General features: G+C 48.7%; 1 protein-coding gene across 2 annotated transcripts in view; it reads left to right on the top strand.

Annotated features, from left to right (window-relative positions):
* The window catches only part of BLK (BLK proto-oncogene, Src family tyrosine kinase), a 41920-nt gene extending 34304 nt beyond the window's left edge, over positions 1–7616 (top strand). For both annotated transcript variants that reach the window (XM_013184413.3, XM_013184414.3), the window contains exons 9-13: positions 252–431; positions 989–1065; positions 3816–3966; positions 6474–6605; positions 6843–7616. In XM_013184413.3, the coding sequence (XP_013039867.2) occupies positions 252–431; positions 989–1065; positions 3816–3966; positions 6474–6605; positions 6843–7051 (749 nt within the window). In that variant the 3' untranslated portion in view covers positions 7052–7616. The remainder of the gene's footprint in view (positions 1–251; positions 432–988; positions 1066–3815; positions 3967–6473; positions 6606–6842) is intronic.
* The last annotated feature ends 6677 nt before the right edge of the window (positions 7617–14293 follow it).

Genomic DNA, 14293 nt, shown 5'->3' with positions numbered 1-14293 from the left:
GGCTCAACTCATGAGCCTCCTTCACCTAGAGCGGGGATGACCCTTGACAAAGCCACATTGATTGACAAACGTGCCATGCCTCTCCTTTCCCCTCTTATACTTGCTGGTTGCTCAGATCTCACTGTACTGAGGTTTACAAGTTACTCCCTTTCCTGTTCCCGAATCCACCAGCTCTTCTGCTCCTTATTTTGTGGCCTGACAGTGCCCATAGAGACGCCAAAATTCCTCACTGCATCATTATCTCTCTGCAGGCTACTACAAGAACAACATCAAGGTGGCTGTGAAGACCATGAAGGAGGGCAGCATGGATCCTGACGCCTTCTTGGCAGAGGCAAACCTGATGAAGAGGCTCCAGCATAACAAGCTGGTCCGGCTATATGCGGTGGTCACGAAGCAGCCAATCTACATTGTGACAGAGTACATGGCCAACGGTAAAGAGCCTCATGTAACATTTTTGCTGGGTTTCTGCAAAATCGGGTCATTAAACTGACTGCTACTCCCATCCATAATGGGAAGGGGGGGTGAGCATTGTACCCAGTCTGTAAGGAAAGGACTAAACAGTCTACAAGGCTGTTTCTAGGACTAGAAGAGACTTTCTGGGTAATTAAATATGCGCTCACAAATTTCATAAGCCACTTCACAAGATGGTGATGCTCCATTTCAAGAGCATTTAAAGTTCTGATCTCGACCATTCCAAATTTTTACTCTTTTCATGGTGACATTGTCCTTTCTTTTGCCCCTCTATCCATGAGGCTTGGGGTGAAGAATGTCCAGCACTTTGCAAAAGGTGTGTGCATTAATAGGGGGGGGAATTGGGCTGCTTTTGGGAACTTTCCTAATAGAAGGTGCTCCAGGTGACACCCACTGTCAACCCTCAGATTTTCTTTAAGATTCAGGCAGATTTGTTGCATATACTCAGAAAAACACCAGGGAAAACAAATGCATGGGCTTATTCGGAAGCATCACAGCAGTCTCTCCTTTTCTGCAGGGTGTTTGCTGGATTACTTGAAGACAGAAGAAGGAAGCCAACTGAATCTCCCAAAACTCATTGATATGTCTGCTCAGGTTAGTGAACAGCCTCTGGAAACGGGCTCGAGGCCACGATTTGTTGTCTCAGTGAAATTCTTGCAAGTTTGAAGTCTGTGTCAGCGTCGAGTGTCACGGAGAAAAACAGCACCTCCTGGTGTGCTGTCTGAGGGTTTCTCTGTCAGCACTCGTGTTCATGTGCAAGTCAGCTCTGCAATGCTCTGCTCTCCTTAGGGCAGCCTCTGGGGAACTTAGTACAGTGATGGAGGGTTGTTTTTTTGTTTTGTTTTGTTTTGTTTCATTTTGTTTTTCAGACTTACTGAGCAGGAAAAAGTCTGTTTCTCTTTTTACCAAACGGATGAGAAAGCTCAACAAAGAGACTTTCTATATAGAGACAAACTGGCTTTCAACAGTTCTTCCCTCTTGACAATTGGGCATAAAGAATGATGTGTCCCTCAAATCTGGAAATATTGTTATTTATAAGAAACATTTGCCTTTATAGGTTTGTGTCTCTCTAAGCATCTCTAGGCTGTAAATGTTAATAGTTGGTTATAGACCCAACTGCAGCATCCTTATTTAGTACCTTTCCCTCCCTCCCTCCCTCCCTCCCTCCCTCCCTCCCTCCCTCCCTCCCTCCCTCCCTCCCTCCCTTCCTTCCTTCCTTCCTTCCTTCCTTCCTTCCTTCCTTCCTTCCTTCCTTCCTTCCTTCCTTCCTTCCTTCCATCTTGCCCCTCCCTCCCTCAATTTTTCATTCTTTCATTCCTTCTCTTAAAAGATATAGCCAGTGGTTTATTTTAAATACCTAGTGATAAAGAGAATGATCCAAATTCCTTGGTACTACACAGCCCTTAGGTTGATGGGAGATTTACACCACAGAACGTGGCTCGATGCATTTCTATGGAAGAGGAAAGCACCACAGCCTGAGCAATCTGCTCTCACAGATGTGACCCAAACAGCTCCACAGCAAAGCTGTCAGCCGACACCATATGCTGGTGTGAGACACCAACAGCAGAAGCTCCGAGTCTTTATGCAGTTCTTTAACACAACATTTATAACTTGCAGTATTTAGCACGTGGAACAGCAAAGCATTTCCAGGCAGGTGTGTGGGAGCATTTGGGGCTGGGGCAATGGCCTTGTTTGTCCCAAGCAACGGTGTTGAATAACTCTGACAGCACAGTGGTTGCAGGAGGATCCCAGCAGGATTCAGACATGCACTCGGTAGCTCTGGGAGGAAGAGGAGGAGGAAGAGATATTTTGCAATTGCTGCTCATCTGCGGTGTCAGGATGACATCACGACCCAACAGGCGCCCAGCCCTTTCGAGAGCAATTTTGGATCCAATTGCATCTGTTGGAGCTAAAATTAGAAAGCTCTGGGCTGATACACTCGATCCTGTGGTCAGTCTCAGGGGTGAAAGCTCGAAAGCTCTCTGGGCTGGAACCAGCCCATCGCTGGGTGCTATCTCATTAACATCAGGACAGGAAATTACATCAATTCTTCCATTTTCCACTGCAGCAAACAACACTTGCACTGAAGGGGTGTTGACACAGGTTAGAAATGCAGCATTGGAAAGTATGTGTTAGTATCCTGTTTGAAACCACATGTAAGCAGAGATGCTGATGTGAATCTGTATGGAGTGGAAAATCGCTCTGCCTTCACCCGCAGGCGTTTAGAGGTTTAAATAGATGCTAACCATTATTAGAAGGGGTTGCGTGCATCCACTCACCCTCCTGATAAACACCTCGCCCAAATCTGGACTTGGCTAATAGAGCAGCCTCGCAGCTTTGCAATCCCCCTGTGTGCTACATCACCCAGCAACAAAAGATTGCTGCCCGCATTTATAGGTACTCATCACACACCAGACACCTCCCCAAGCTGCTCCCTGCTCAGGATCTCAGGAGCAGGAACCTCCCAAAGTAAAGTTTGGAGGTGGTTGAAGAAGGCAGCATGTGCCCAGGACGCAGGACTTGCCCAGGACAAGGGATTTGCCCATGGGCATACCCTTTATCTCACTCATATTCCTATACATTTCTGGGTCTTCTGCTCTACTGCATCCTGTAGGTATCAGAGGGATACTACATTGTGTCCATGGGTCCTAGTCTGGATCCAGCCCAGGGAAAACAACCATCAGTCTCATCTGTGTTGTGGAAGGATCTCCAGGGGTCTCTTCCCCACCCCAAAGCAGACCAGCTAGGGAAAAGGGAGGTTACTGACAATTATCTGGTTGTCCCTTATCTGGACTTTGGTACTGTGACTGAGGGACAGGAAAGCCCTTTGAGTTGTTTTTTATTTATTTATTTATTTATTTTCTTCTTCTTCTTCTCCTTTTTTTTTTTTTTTTTAATTCACTTACTTAATCTGTAGTATTTATAAATAACTAGTGGGGAGAGTCTTGTGGCAGAAACTGGGAATCCAGTGATGTGGCTTCAGGTTTGCTTCAACTTTCCACACCTTGCTACAGACACAGCTCAAAGCCACAACTTCTGAGCAAAACAGAGAGTGACACTTCTGCTCTGCTCGACTTGGGATGCCAGCTGCATGCTGGTAGAGCTGCACATAAACACATATGTGTGGGTGATATGTATTTATGGATGGATGGGTCTGTCTGCTTCTTTATCTACCTGTTTATTGTCTGTCCATCCATCCATCCATCCACGGATGGAGGTCCATGCACATGGAGGCATGTGGACAACCCTACAAACTTGCTGTGCATTTGTAAATGGGGTTGAGATGCAGCCAGGCTAAGATATCGAAAGTGCTGATGAAGATGGGCTCTTTCCTCCTCTCCTAGGTGGCAGAGGGGATGGCATACATCGAGCGAATGAATTCCATCCACCGTGACCTGAGAGCCGCCAACATTCTCGTCTCGGAGACGCTCTGCTGCAAAATTGCTGATTTTGGCCTGGCCAGGATCATCGAGGACGAATACTTGGCGCAAGAAGGTGGGTGGCGTTCCCAGCATTGCCTCACCGACACGTTTCCCTTATCTCCAGCCCTCCTGCCAGGCAGATCTGCCAAGACATGGGGCACCCGAGGGCTGAGCTGGGACCAGGCACAGGGCGCTGCCATCATTGGCGTGAGACCAGAGACCCCTTTCTGCTGCTGTCAGCACCCAGGAAGCAGGCACAGCAAGCACGAGAGCCAAAAATGGGCTCCCACAAGAAGCAGCAGCACTTGGGGACATTAAAAAGCAAGTGAAGTTTGCAGAGGGAAAGGGGATTAAAAAAAAAAAAAAAAAGTCTTTTGGCACTGTTTGGGGGAGTCCTGCTGAATCTCAGGTTGTGTTCCTAGAGAAATTTTGACCTCCAGTAGTGAAACTCACTGCCTGTACCTACATGTTAACAGTGAGTCAGCCCGAAGGGAAGGAAATAGCAGTGTAATTCAGTCACTGCACACACGGGACCGCAGAGGGGAGCTGGAGCCGTGTATCTGGACCTCGGGGAGATTTTCAGACGTCCCAGGCAAGCAGAGCCCAAAGCAGATCACGTCTCTTGAATAACAACCACAGCTTACAAAGTGTGGGACAGGGTTTGAAGCCTGGCAGGTGTTTCCCGAGGGAACAGCACACCCAAAACATCTAAAACAAACAAACAAACCCAATATTCCCTGTATTAACACAAAATGTCCTTATGGCTCCACCTGCAAAGCCAAACCCCTTGCTAGGGCTGCTGAATGTCTGAGCTGGTGGTGGACAGGAGAGCCCAGTCATGAGAGGTGGCAATTGGCTTGGTTGGTGCAGAAATCTGTCTACAGCCTTCTGGCAGCAGAGTTAAATCAAATTCCTCTGGTTGTGGCTTTTTTTTCCTGTACTTCAAGGTCAATTACGAGAGAGTGCCATTCAGATTGTGAAGGGGCCCTATAGAACATGAGGGAAATAGGAGAAATGATGGAAACCAAACAATTAAATCTGGCGTGGCACTTACCAGAAAAAATTCAAATTCTGGAAACCCACCTTTTTCCAGAGTTGGGATGAAGCTAAGATGCCCTATATGGAATATTTTGAGGAAAGGAAATTGAATATATATATTTTTTTCTTTTACAATAGGAAAATTCTGATTGAATTTGCTATTCTCAGTATACTTTATGATACAAATTATGCCCATTTCAACATATAAAATTATTTCTAAATGGAAAAATCCCACAAACATCATTTGTGAAATGTCATGAAGAGATACTTTGAGATTGCTGCAATTATTTAGGGGAGTTTTTGTCCTCAAGAGAAGTTTTGGTGAAATCAGTATAATGCTGTTAACATACTCAGAGGACCTACATCTCCAGTGGAAAACACTTCTTATCAGCATTTTTCCAGCTAGCTTTAATCTTGAATAACAACTGCCCCTCTATCTTCTTTGAACAATTTTCACTTAATAGATTGCATTTCCTAAACTCATCAGTCTGCTTGTCAAAAGTATGACATGCAGGAACAAAGGCACTTATTTCACACACTGCCTTTGGGCTTTCAGCCCTGTGAGGATATATACAAATAAAAATGTGTTTTTCCCTGCAGTCTTTAACACGTTCGGTTCCTATGCCTCAAGGTTGCTTTGGTTTGGTTTTTTATTTAGCCTCAGCAAAACTGAAATTGCAATCATGTGGTCATTGCTGGCTGTAGTTGCCAAAAAAAGACCTTGGTGGACAGAATCAAACAGGATGTTTTCTGTTTGTAGAATACATACGCAGATTTGAAAACCAGAGAACCTATGTCTGCATCATTTGTGCACTTTTGCTGTAAACAGAGCCCTGGAAATGAGCAATTTTAGACAGAAAAAAATCCTACTGTCATTGGCCTCTAATCAAGCTATGGTAAGCACTGACTTCAGGCAGCACAGGCACATCCTTTGGGCTGCAGGAACCCACTGGTTAGCACCTGAGGAGCAGTTGGTGTCCCGTGAGAGCTTCTGGCTGCTGAAGGTCTGCGGCAGTGGCTGCTCAGCGTCCGTGGTGCTGGTCCTGGGCTCCGTGCCTGGGAGTCCAGTGCTAAACACACAAGAGATGCAAAGGCGTGAGAGGACTGTAGATTCCTCTAACTTTATTAGTGAAATAGTTTAATTAGAGGGTTTTTGTATGTGTGTGTTGTTTTTTTTTTTTTAATATGCATATTAGCAGCTACCTAATATATTAATTTTTTTCCATTATTTGGCTTCTGTGTATCAGTACCTATGCATGTTTATAAGCACGTGTGTCAAAAAGTCTTTAGAAATGAAATACCTTTGATGGCACTAGAAAACAGAACTGAGAGAGGCAAAGTGATGCCCGGCAGAAATGACCTTTTAATGAAGCAGGAGACAGGCAGCAATGACCTTCCTCTGGCCATTTCTCCTTAACTCCACAGCACCTTCAATATGTCCCATGACATCTCCCTGGTGCAGCCAATGGCCTCAGTTTTTGGGGAACCACTTGCTAATGCCCATGAGCACCTCCTGATTTTCTTTTTTCTTCCTCCGGACAGGGGCCAAGTTCCCGATCAAATGGACGGCGCCGGAGGCCATTAACTTTGGAGTTTTCACCATCAAATCCGACGTGTGGTCTTTTGGGATCCTCCTGACTGAAATCATAACCTATGGCAGGATCCCTTACCCAGGTACGGTGCGCTGTGAGTAAAGGAGGAGCATGCAGCAGCTTCAAAGCATCTAGCGATGCTTCATGCCCGGAGACATGTAGAGGGGAACTCCCAAAAAACCCACAGAAAGGAGTTGGGGAGGGCGCAGAGGGATGGATGGGGGAATACAACCACAGATAGTGCCCATAATTGTGGTTTACCCTTGCCCCTGCATCCCCACGGTGCTGAATAACTCCTGCTGGTTGCGTTCCCCTCTAGGGATGACCAACCCCGAGGTGATTCGCAACCTGGAGCGGGGCTACCGCATGCCCTGCCCGGACATGTGTCCTGCCGAGCTCTACAACATCATCCTGAAATGCTGGCGAAACAAGCCCGAGGAGCGCCCGACCTTTGAGTACCTGCAGTCTGTCCTCGAGGACTTTTACACGGCCACGGAGAAGCAGTACGAGCCGGAGCCGCAGATGTAGGCCACGGTCCCAGCAGCACCTGGGGACAGGTCTGGAGGAAAGCCACCATCCCACACAGCCCCGCGATGGCTCTCATCACGCCTTTCCCTTTCTCCTGTGTGCTGCCACGACGCGTTTGGAGACGAGGAAGGAGGAGGGACGTGAGGGGGGGGCGGCTGCTGCCAGCTCTGTTGCCGTCACCAAGACTGAAGAGGAGGCCAAGAGCTGGAGCAGCTCCTTCCTCCTCGGCCTTGGAGGGCTGCTCCCATCAGGGGACTCTGCTGTGACCTTCTGCCGCCTCCTTCCTGACCCACCTGGGGGCAGAAAAGCCGCTCAGCCCCCCCAGCTGCCATCCCTCTACCCCCAAAGAAGAGGGGAACACAGCCAGGAGTGCGGTACGGGGTGGCTACACAGTGTCCCCCTGCGCTGATGCCACCGCCGGCATTACTACAGCCCCCTTCACGCCACGGGCAGGGGTGGGATGTGTCCTCTCTGCACCTCCGTGGGCCACACCAGGCCCCCAGGCTTTGGAGCAACCCCTCCATGTGGTGCCAACCCCAAATCCGTAATAAAGAACTGGATATGACCCTTTCCCATTTCTTTATTCGGGCGACAGGCTAAGAACATGCTCCTCCATCTCCCGTACCTCCTCCCAGCCCAGGGAGGAGAAGGGAAGAGGCCGTGGGGTTCCCTTGGGCTGTTTGGGGGGGTTTGGGGTGGTACCGGGGTGCAGGGGGAGTCCCCAGGCAGCAGGGGGGGGGGGTCCCCAGGGTGCACCCCTGCGACCCCCGGCACAGGCAGGACGAGAGCCCGGAGGAAGGGGAGATGTTCGTGGTGTGGCCACGAGATGTCCCTGCTTCCCTGCAAATCTGGGTGCCTCCCACAAGGGGGGTGGGAATTAAAATGAAATGAAATAAATGATGAAATGAAATGAAATAAAAAATGAAATAAAATAAAATAAAATAAAATAAAATAAAATAAAATAAAATAAAATAAAATAAAATAAAAAATAAAATAAAATAAAATAGAATAAAATAAAATAAAATAAAATAAAATAAAATAAAATAAAATAAAATAAAATAAAATAAAATAAAATAAATAAAATAAAATAAAAAACCTAAATAAAAAAGAGATCTCAGCTCTGCTGGGTCGGGGTAGTGGAAGATGAAGGAATAAAGCACAAAGCCCCCACCAAAGGGGCGTGAGTAGCTCAGGAACGAGCACCAGGCTGGGAGCTGGGCGGGCTGCCGTTCAGATTATGGCACGGGGTAGTGTCTCCCCAGGGTGCTTGCTCTGCTGGTTGCTCCATGAAGCAGAATTTGAGTCCTCAAATTGAGAATTTGAGAATTTGGGGAGGGAGCTTCTCATAGCATAATGTCAGCAGGAAGCCAGGAGAATGTGACAGCAGGGATGACTCCGGTCTGCCAGGGAGAATACCTGACCATTGCCAGCACGTGTCATGGAGCTGCCTGTGCACACTGCTGCTGCGAGAGTCTTGGAAGCAAAAGGCACAAAAAGGCTCATAACGAATTTGTAGGGACAACTTAATCATTGACAGGTACATTCAGGTCAAGTTCATTCACCTGTCCTTTGCCTGTGGTGGGCCAAAATCCCTTGTTATGGTGCCAGCACCCTTTGCCATGTGTTCCTGATGGGATAATAATGCTTGTGTTGGTGTGAGCAGCACCTTGCCTAGCTTTAGACCCTGTATCCCTCCTTTGCAGACCCAGCACTGAGAGAAATAGCCACAGGGACTGGCTGAACGTTTTCAGGAGGCCAAAGTCTGCACACTGCTGGTTTGCACAAGCTGGAGGTGTCATTCCCTGCATCTCCAGGAGGGAAGGGGGCTTTAATTTCAGTAAATGAGGGCCCCAGACAGGGAAGGAAGGGAACTGGGTGAGATGACAGTACCTCATCTAGAGGTAGATCCAAAGGAGACGTGGTTACCTCCTGAGCACTTCTCTGAGCCACCAGCAATAAATCAGCATTGATCAGCAGGGCAGCATGTGGCCAGGGACCAGACACACTTACACAGACTTCTTCATCGAATAACCCCATCCAGCCACCTCCATCTTCACAGCCCTAGTCCTGTGCCTCCTGAGCCACGTGCTAGTAGATCCTAGCGCTAATTTGGGATGAAACAGCTTGTTTCCTGGCTCCACAGCACCAGCTATGGGCCCTATAACTATACGGAAGCAAGAAGCATTTACTAGTTATCTGTTCAATAATTTCACAGGAGAGGAAGGAATGATCTTTCCACCTGCTCGAGCTCCTGCTTGGCCTTTCACATTTACCAGGAACTCAATGCTGGGCTAAGAGATTTCTATTAATGATAAGGCACACTGCAAATAAATACAGCTGAAGCACACGTGCCCCCTTGGTTGTAAATATTTTATTGAACCGAAAACTGTGGATCATTTATGCTGGAGCAAACAGGGAGGAAGAGCTGCAGGGTGTCTGCTAAGCACTTGTGCATTTCATTATCACCCAAGGCCAAGGAGTCAAGTATAGTAGCTCAATTTAGAAAGGAATGGGGTATTTTTATGGCCAATAACAACACGTGGCCGAGCCCAGGGTGAACAAAACAAAGAGGAGATTGCACTTCCTCTGCACTGGATGTCTTAGCCTTTTAATTCAAGTTGCACCAACATCTGCACCAGCAATGTGTCTCCAGGGGTTGCAGGAGACCCTGAGCCCCATGGGTTCAGGACAAAAGCACGGGAACAGGACCCATGGATCCACAACTGCTGAGATTATTTCGCTGGGGAGGAAAGGTCCCACGTCCAGTCTGTGCCCCAGACACGTACATCAGGGACTTTGATCAAAACCCCAGGTGAGCAACCTCCAGCCCAGGAGGTGACTGCGTTGTAGAGGGTCAGGATATCTCCCAGGGCCTCAGCAAGCTCTGCCAGATCCCCTTCACCCCCAAACCTATCTGGCAGCTCCGTGAGGTGCCCCTTTCACCCAGCCAGAGGCTCACAGGTCAGTCACTGAGCAGAAGGGTGGTAAAAGGGATCCGGGATCTCACACTGTGATTCTTCAGCGGTCCGCCACTGCTCAGACAGCTCGCTTACAAGTGCTCCGTGAAGCTACCCAAGCAGAGCACGCTGTTTATTTTGTGCAGGCATCAAGTTCTGCAAGGTGTTTTACAAGATAAGAGGTAATCCCGGCCTTAGACAGAGTATGAACTCTCCGAAAGGCCCAGACAAGGATTAAATGAGGTACTTAGTGATATATATCTTGCAGGGCAACCAAGAGAGTCCTTTCATTACTCCCCCAGGTGCCAACTAGTCTTTCCAAACACCACTGGAATGGTTTTTCCAATGCTCATACTGAAAGACCCAGAGCCCCACTAGCTGTCTTTGCTGTGCAGTGGTGGTCCCATCACTTCGTCCCCATTCCTTTTTCTGAAAAATCCACCCATTAATCTAATGTCTTCTCTTGGTGTGGAGTATATCTGCGTTAACCCCCTGTTTGCAAGTGGTTTGAGGCTCTGGAGGGGAGGTTTCTGGTATTTCTCACCTTGTAGATGTGGAAATATTCTCCCGGCCACAGTGTAAAGCCTTCTGCAGGTGACAGCTGTGGGCTGGGACGTGTTAGCAAAGTGGAAAGTGCATCTGGAAACTTGGAGCCAGGACCAGGGGCGAGACGGGCATGGAAAAATCAGCAGGTGCCCAAAGGAGAGAGGTGGGAGCCAGGGAGAGAGAAGGAAAAGCAGGGAGAGGGCAGTGCCACAGAGCAGCAGGAGGAAATCAGGTTGGTTCTCTGATGCCTAACGAGCTGCAAGCTCCAGATGAGGCTTTTCCCATAACCCAGACATACACAGCCAGGTGGATTTTCTAGTGTCTGATATAAGACGAAGCATGGCATATGCTACGGTCTGGTCTGTCCTGGATGTCTTTAGGAAGCTGGGTTAAAATCAGAGTAGAAGGAGGTTAGCAGAGATGGACAAGCAGGGGAGGAAGATAAGGGAGCACATGGCCCTGCCCTGGGGACAAGGACCTGGTGCTTCTCAAGGAAGGTTTCTCTACCCTCTACTTTCTCCCTGTGCTTTAATTAAAATCCCAGAGTGCCTGACTCTGGCTCACAGCAATCCTTTGCATGCAAGGCTTGGCAACAGCAGGGGCAAAGAAGTCCATTACCTTTCCAGACTTCTGGCTAAGAGCCTGGCACCCTGAAGTCCCGAGCTCCTTGCAGAACAGGGCGCCTGGACACTGCCACGCTGCCACCAAAAAGCGAGGCAGGGCCCCCAAGAAGGGAGGCGGCGAGGAGCCCTCACCTTGCTCTGATTTACCTCCACCCACGCAGGGCAAGGCAAATATCCCCTGGCAAACACTGCAGAGCAAACAAGGGCATCAATGTCCTGCCAGGCTGAGCCTTGGTCTCTGGGCTGCCCCACCAAAGGGAACAATGGCCATTTTTTTTGGCCAGGAGGGCCCCCTGCCTGGCTGGACGACTTGCTAGCCTGGTGCCTACAGCCCAGGGATCTCATCTGGCCTGCTTCCTCAAGAAATCTTGGCTCAGAGCATCTCCAAGGGCTCAAATCTGGGTGCGCAAGGGGAGGGTGGCCATCGCTGAGCACCCCCGAACCAAAGGAGAGGTTGCGTGGGTGGCAGAGAGCAGGAATGAGTCCCCAGCAATCCTGCCCAAGGAAATGCTTCTCCGTGCCCACAGCCACCCAGAAAAACCCTCAGTGAGGAACAACAGCAGGGAAGGGCCTGAGGGGAGCCTTTTCTCTGCGCTCAGGCTGCTCCAGAGAGGTTTGTGGGATGTGCCGAAGGCCTGGAGATGGTTCTGAGTGACTTTACCATCCCTCAGCAAGTCGAGTCAGGTGTTGTGACACCATCTATGGCTTGGAAAGTCTCTAAATCTCCTTATTCTTTTCTCTCAGAACTCCTTCTGCACCCTTCCCCTATTTTTTTTTTGTTTTTTTTTTTTCCTCGTGGCAGCTGCAGTTGCCCACCATTGGAGGCAGGTTTTCCTGAGGCCTGCCAGGGTGCTCCTTCTCTAGGCTGCTTCCAGACATCCCTTCTCCAGAGATTCCTTCCCCAACATCCACCCAAGGTCACTCCCAGTTAAAATTAGAAGCTTATTCAGCACCGGCGAGAAGGGCCAGACAACCTCCCACAACCCACCTGGCACGAGCCTGCTCGTGATCCTGGGAGCTGGCGTCAGGGGGATCCCGCTCCAACTCCTCTCAGAGGTGAGTCCTCGTGCTCAGAAGAGAAGGATTCACAGCCAGCTCAGCCTCTTTGCCATAAAACCATGCTCCAGAGCTGTGCCAGCAAGGGTGGAAGAAAAAAAGTGGCCCTGGAGCATCCTCCAATCCCCACCACCATCCTCTGAATGCCAGAGTTGTGCCCCCCCCTCGTTGTACCCAAGCCAGGCATTTCACAGCTCGTAATTGTCTCTGTGATAGCAGGAGAATTCCCTCAGCCTTTCAAATCTATATTTAACTCGTCCTCACCTGATCCCTCTTCCTGGCCTTATCTTTCTTCTCTCTTTTTTATTTTTTTTTCCAAGGCAGGCTGAAGCCACAGGGTGGAGGTAGCAGAAAGGTGGTGGGATGCTGCGATCCGTCCCTGCCCTGCATTAGGGATGCTCAGGGGTGTAACGTTTGGCCCACCAGGAAAGGAAACCACAGCTTTGAGCCTGCCTTGCTAACAGCCTGGGCAAACATCTCCTGCCCCTTGCAGCAGCAACATTCAGGTAGCTTGTCCTTCTTGCAGCATGCATCAAAATTTGGTCCCAAGGAGGAAGAGCATCTCTGGTGTCCTCGTGTACTGGTCAGAACATCTCCTGCAGGCTCAGCTCAACCCAGACATCAGTGCATGAGCTGCTGGCAGCTGATGTGGGTGAGAGAATGGTGGCAAAATAAAATAAAATAAAATAAAATAAAATAAAATAAAATAAAATAAAATAAAATAAAATAAAATAAAATAAAATAAAATAAAATAAAATAAAATAAAATAAAGAAATTTTGCGCCTAGCTAGGAGGAAGGGATGAGCCCATTGTTTTCATCTTTGAAACTGCTGTGAATGAAAAGCACCTGTGGCAGCAGCTTGAGGGAGGATATTCCTGAAGAACAGAGGTGTTTGCGTGATTAACAAAAGGCCAGGAGGAACTGCTGCACCCCATATTGCTCAGCTTTGGGCCATCCAGGCAAGGTGTGTCTCTTGCTGTGGCCCCGATTCCCTCCTCAGTAGGGTGAGTATCGCAGAGGCTCCTGTGAGCTTCAAGGAAATGGCTAGCTGAGGAGAAGAGAGGCCCCACGGATGTCCTTCCTGAGGGAAAGACATGAACACAGTCCTTGTTAGATGCCACAAAGCTGAAAGAGATATCATAAATGCCCCTGATGTAGAAAAAAAGCTTCAGGTTGGAAGGGGCACCTCATAAGACAACAGGGAACGCAGCTGCAGGGGCCCACCCTCGCCACTGAGACTACAGGACATTCACCTACGTTTCACAAAACACCTGGTTTGGGTGAAAAACTTATTGGGTCTCAGGTGGGCCAGGAAAACATCTCCAAAATTACTGAAACACTGGGGAAAAAATACTTCTCCAGATCTTCTTTCTGGGCCTTGACCCTGCAGACCACCTCAGTGAGGTCCCTCACAAAACTTGTGTGAGGTAATTGCTTTACTTCAGCCCCTGCACAATCTTTCTGGTCCTGTCTGGAAACCTTCACTTCAGCTTTGGCTTCCCAAAGATGTGATGCTTTGAGGAAATTCTTCAGAGCGAGGTGCAAAATGGAGGTGCCTGGAAATGGGTCAAGGTGCTGAGGCAGTCTGGCAGCCAAGCCTGGGTGATGCAGGCCTCAGGACATGGCACCTCGCTTAGCATTCCTGTCAGGGATACCCAGCTCAGTTATTAATGAGAATTGGGCCTTTCCTTTGGCCTCACACAGGTCTGAACCTGTACTTCTTCTGGATTTAGACATTGTGGTGGTCACCACATCTCCTTCAAGGGTTGGGAGGCAGCAGCAAGAAGGTGAGATGTGGTTACCAGCTAGCAGTGAGGTCTTGACATGAGACAAGCAATACTTGCAATGTGAGAAAAATCTCCATAATTTTCTTCAGACAGGATCTACGGAGGGTCATGGTCTGAGGAAGGGTCAGTAGTGTGGGTTCATGTAGGTGTGAGGCAGTTCATGTGGCCTCATTTGCCCAAAAACAGCTGCTGAGAGATCACAGCCACCCTAATGTATGGGAATGAGGACACCTTCCTCGAGCCTGTCTGCTACTGCTGGCTTTTGATGCTGA

This window comes from Anser cygnoides, chromosome 3 (genome assembly GCF_040182565.1).
Source record: "Anser cygnoides isolate HZ-2024a breed goose chromosome 3, Taihu_goose_T2T_genome, whole genome shotgun sequence".
NCBI classification, from domain to species: domain Eukaryota; kingdom Metazoa; phylum Chordata; class Aves; order Anseriformes; family Anatidae; genus Anser; species Anser cygnoides.
Note: the sequence above shows the minus strand (reverse complement) of the source record. Positions and strands in the feature narration are given on the sequence as shown.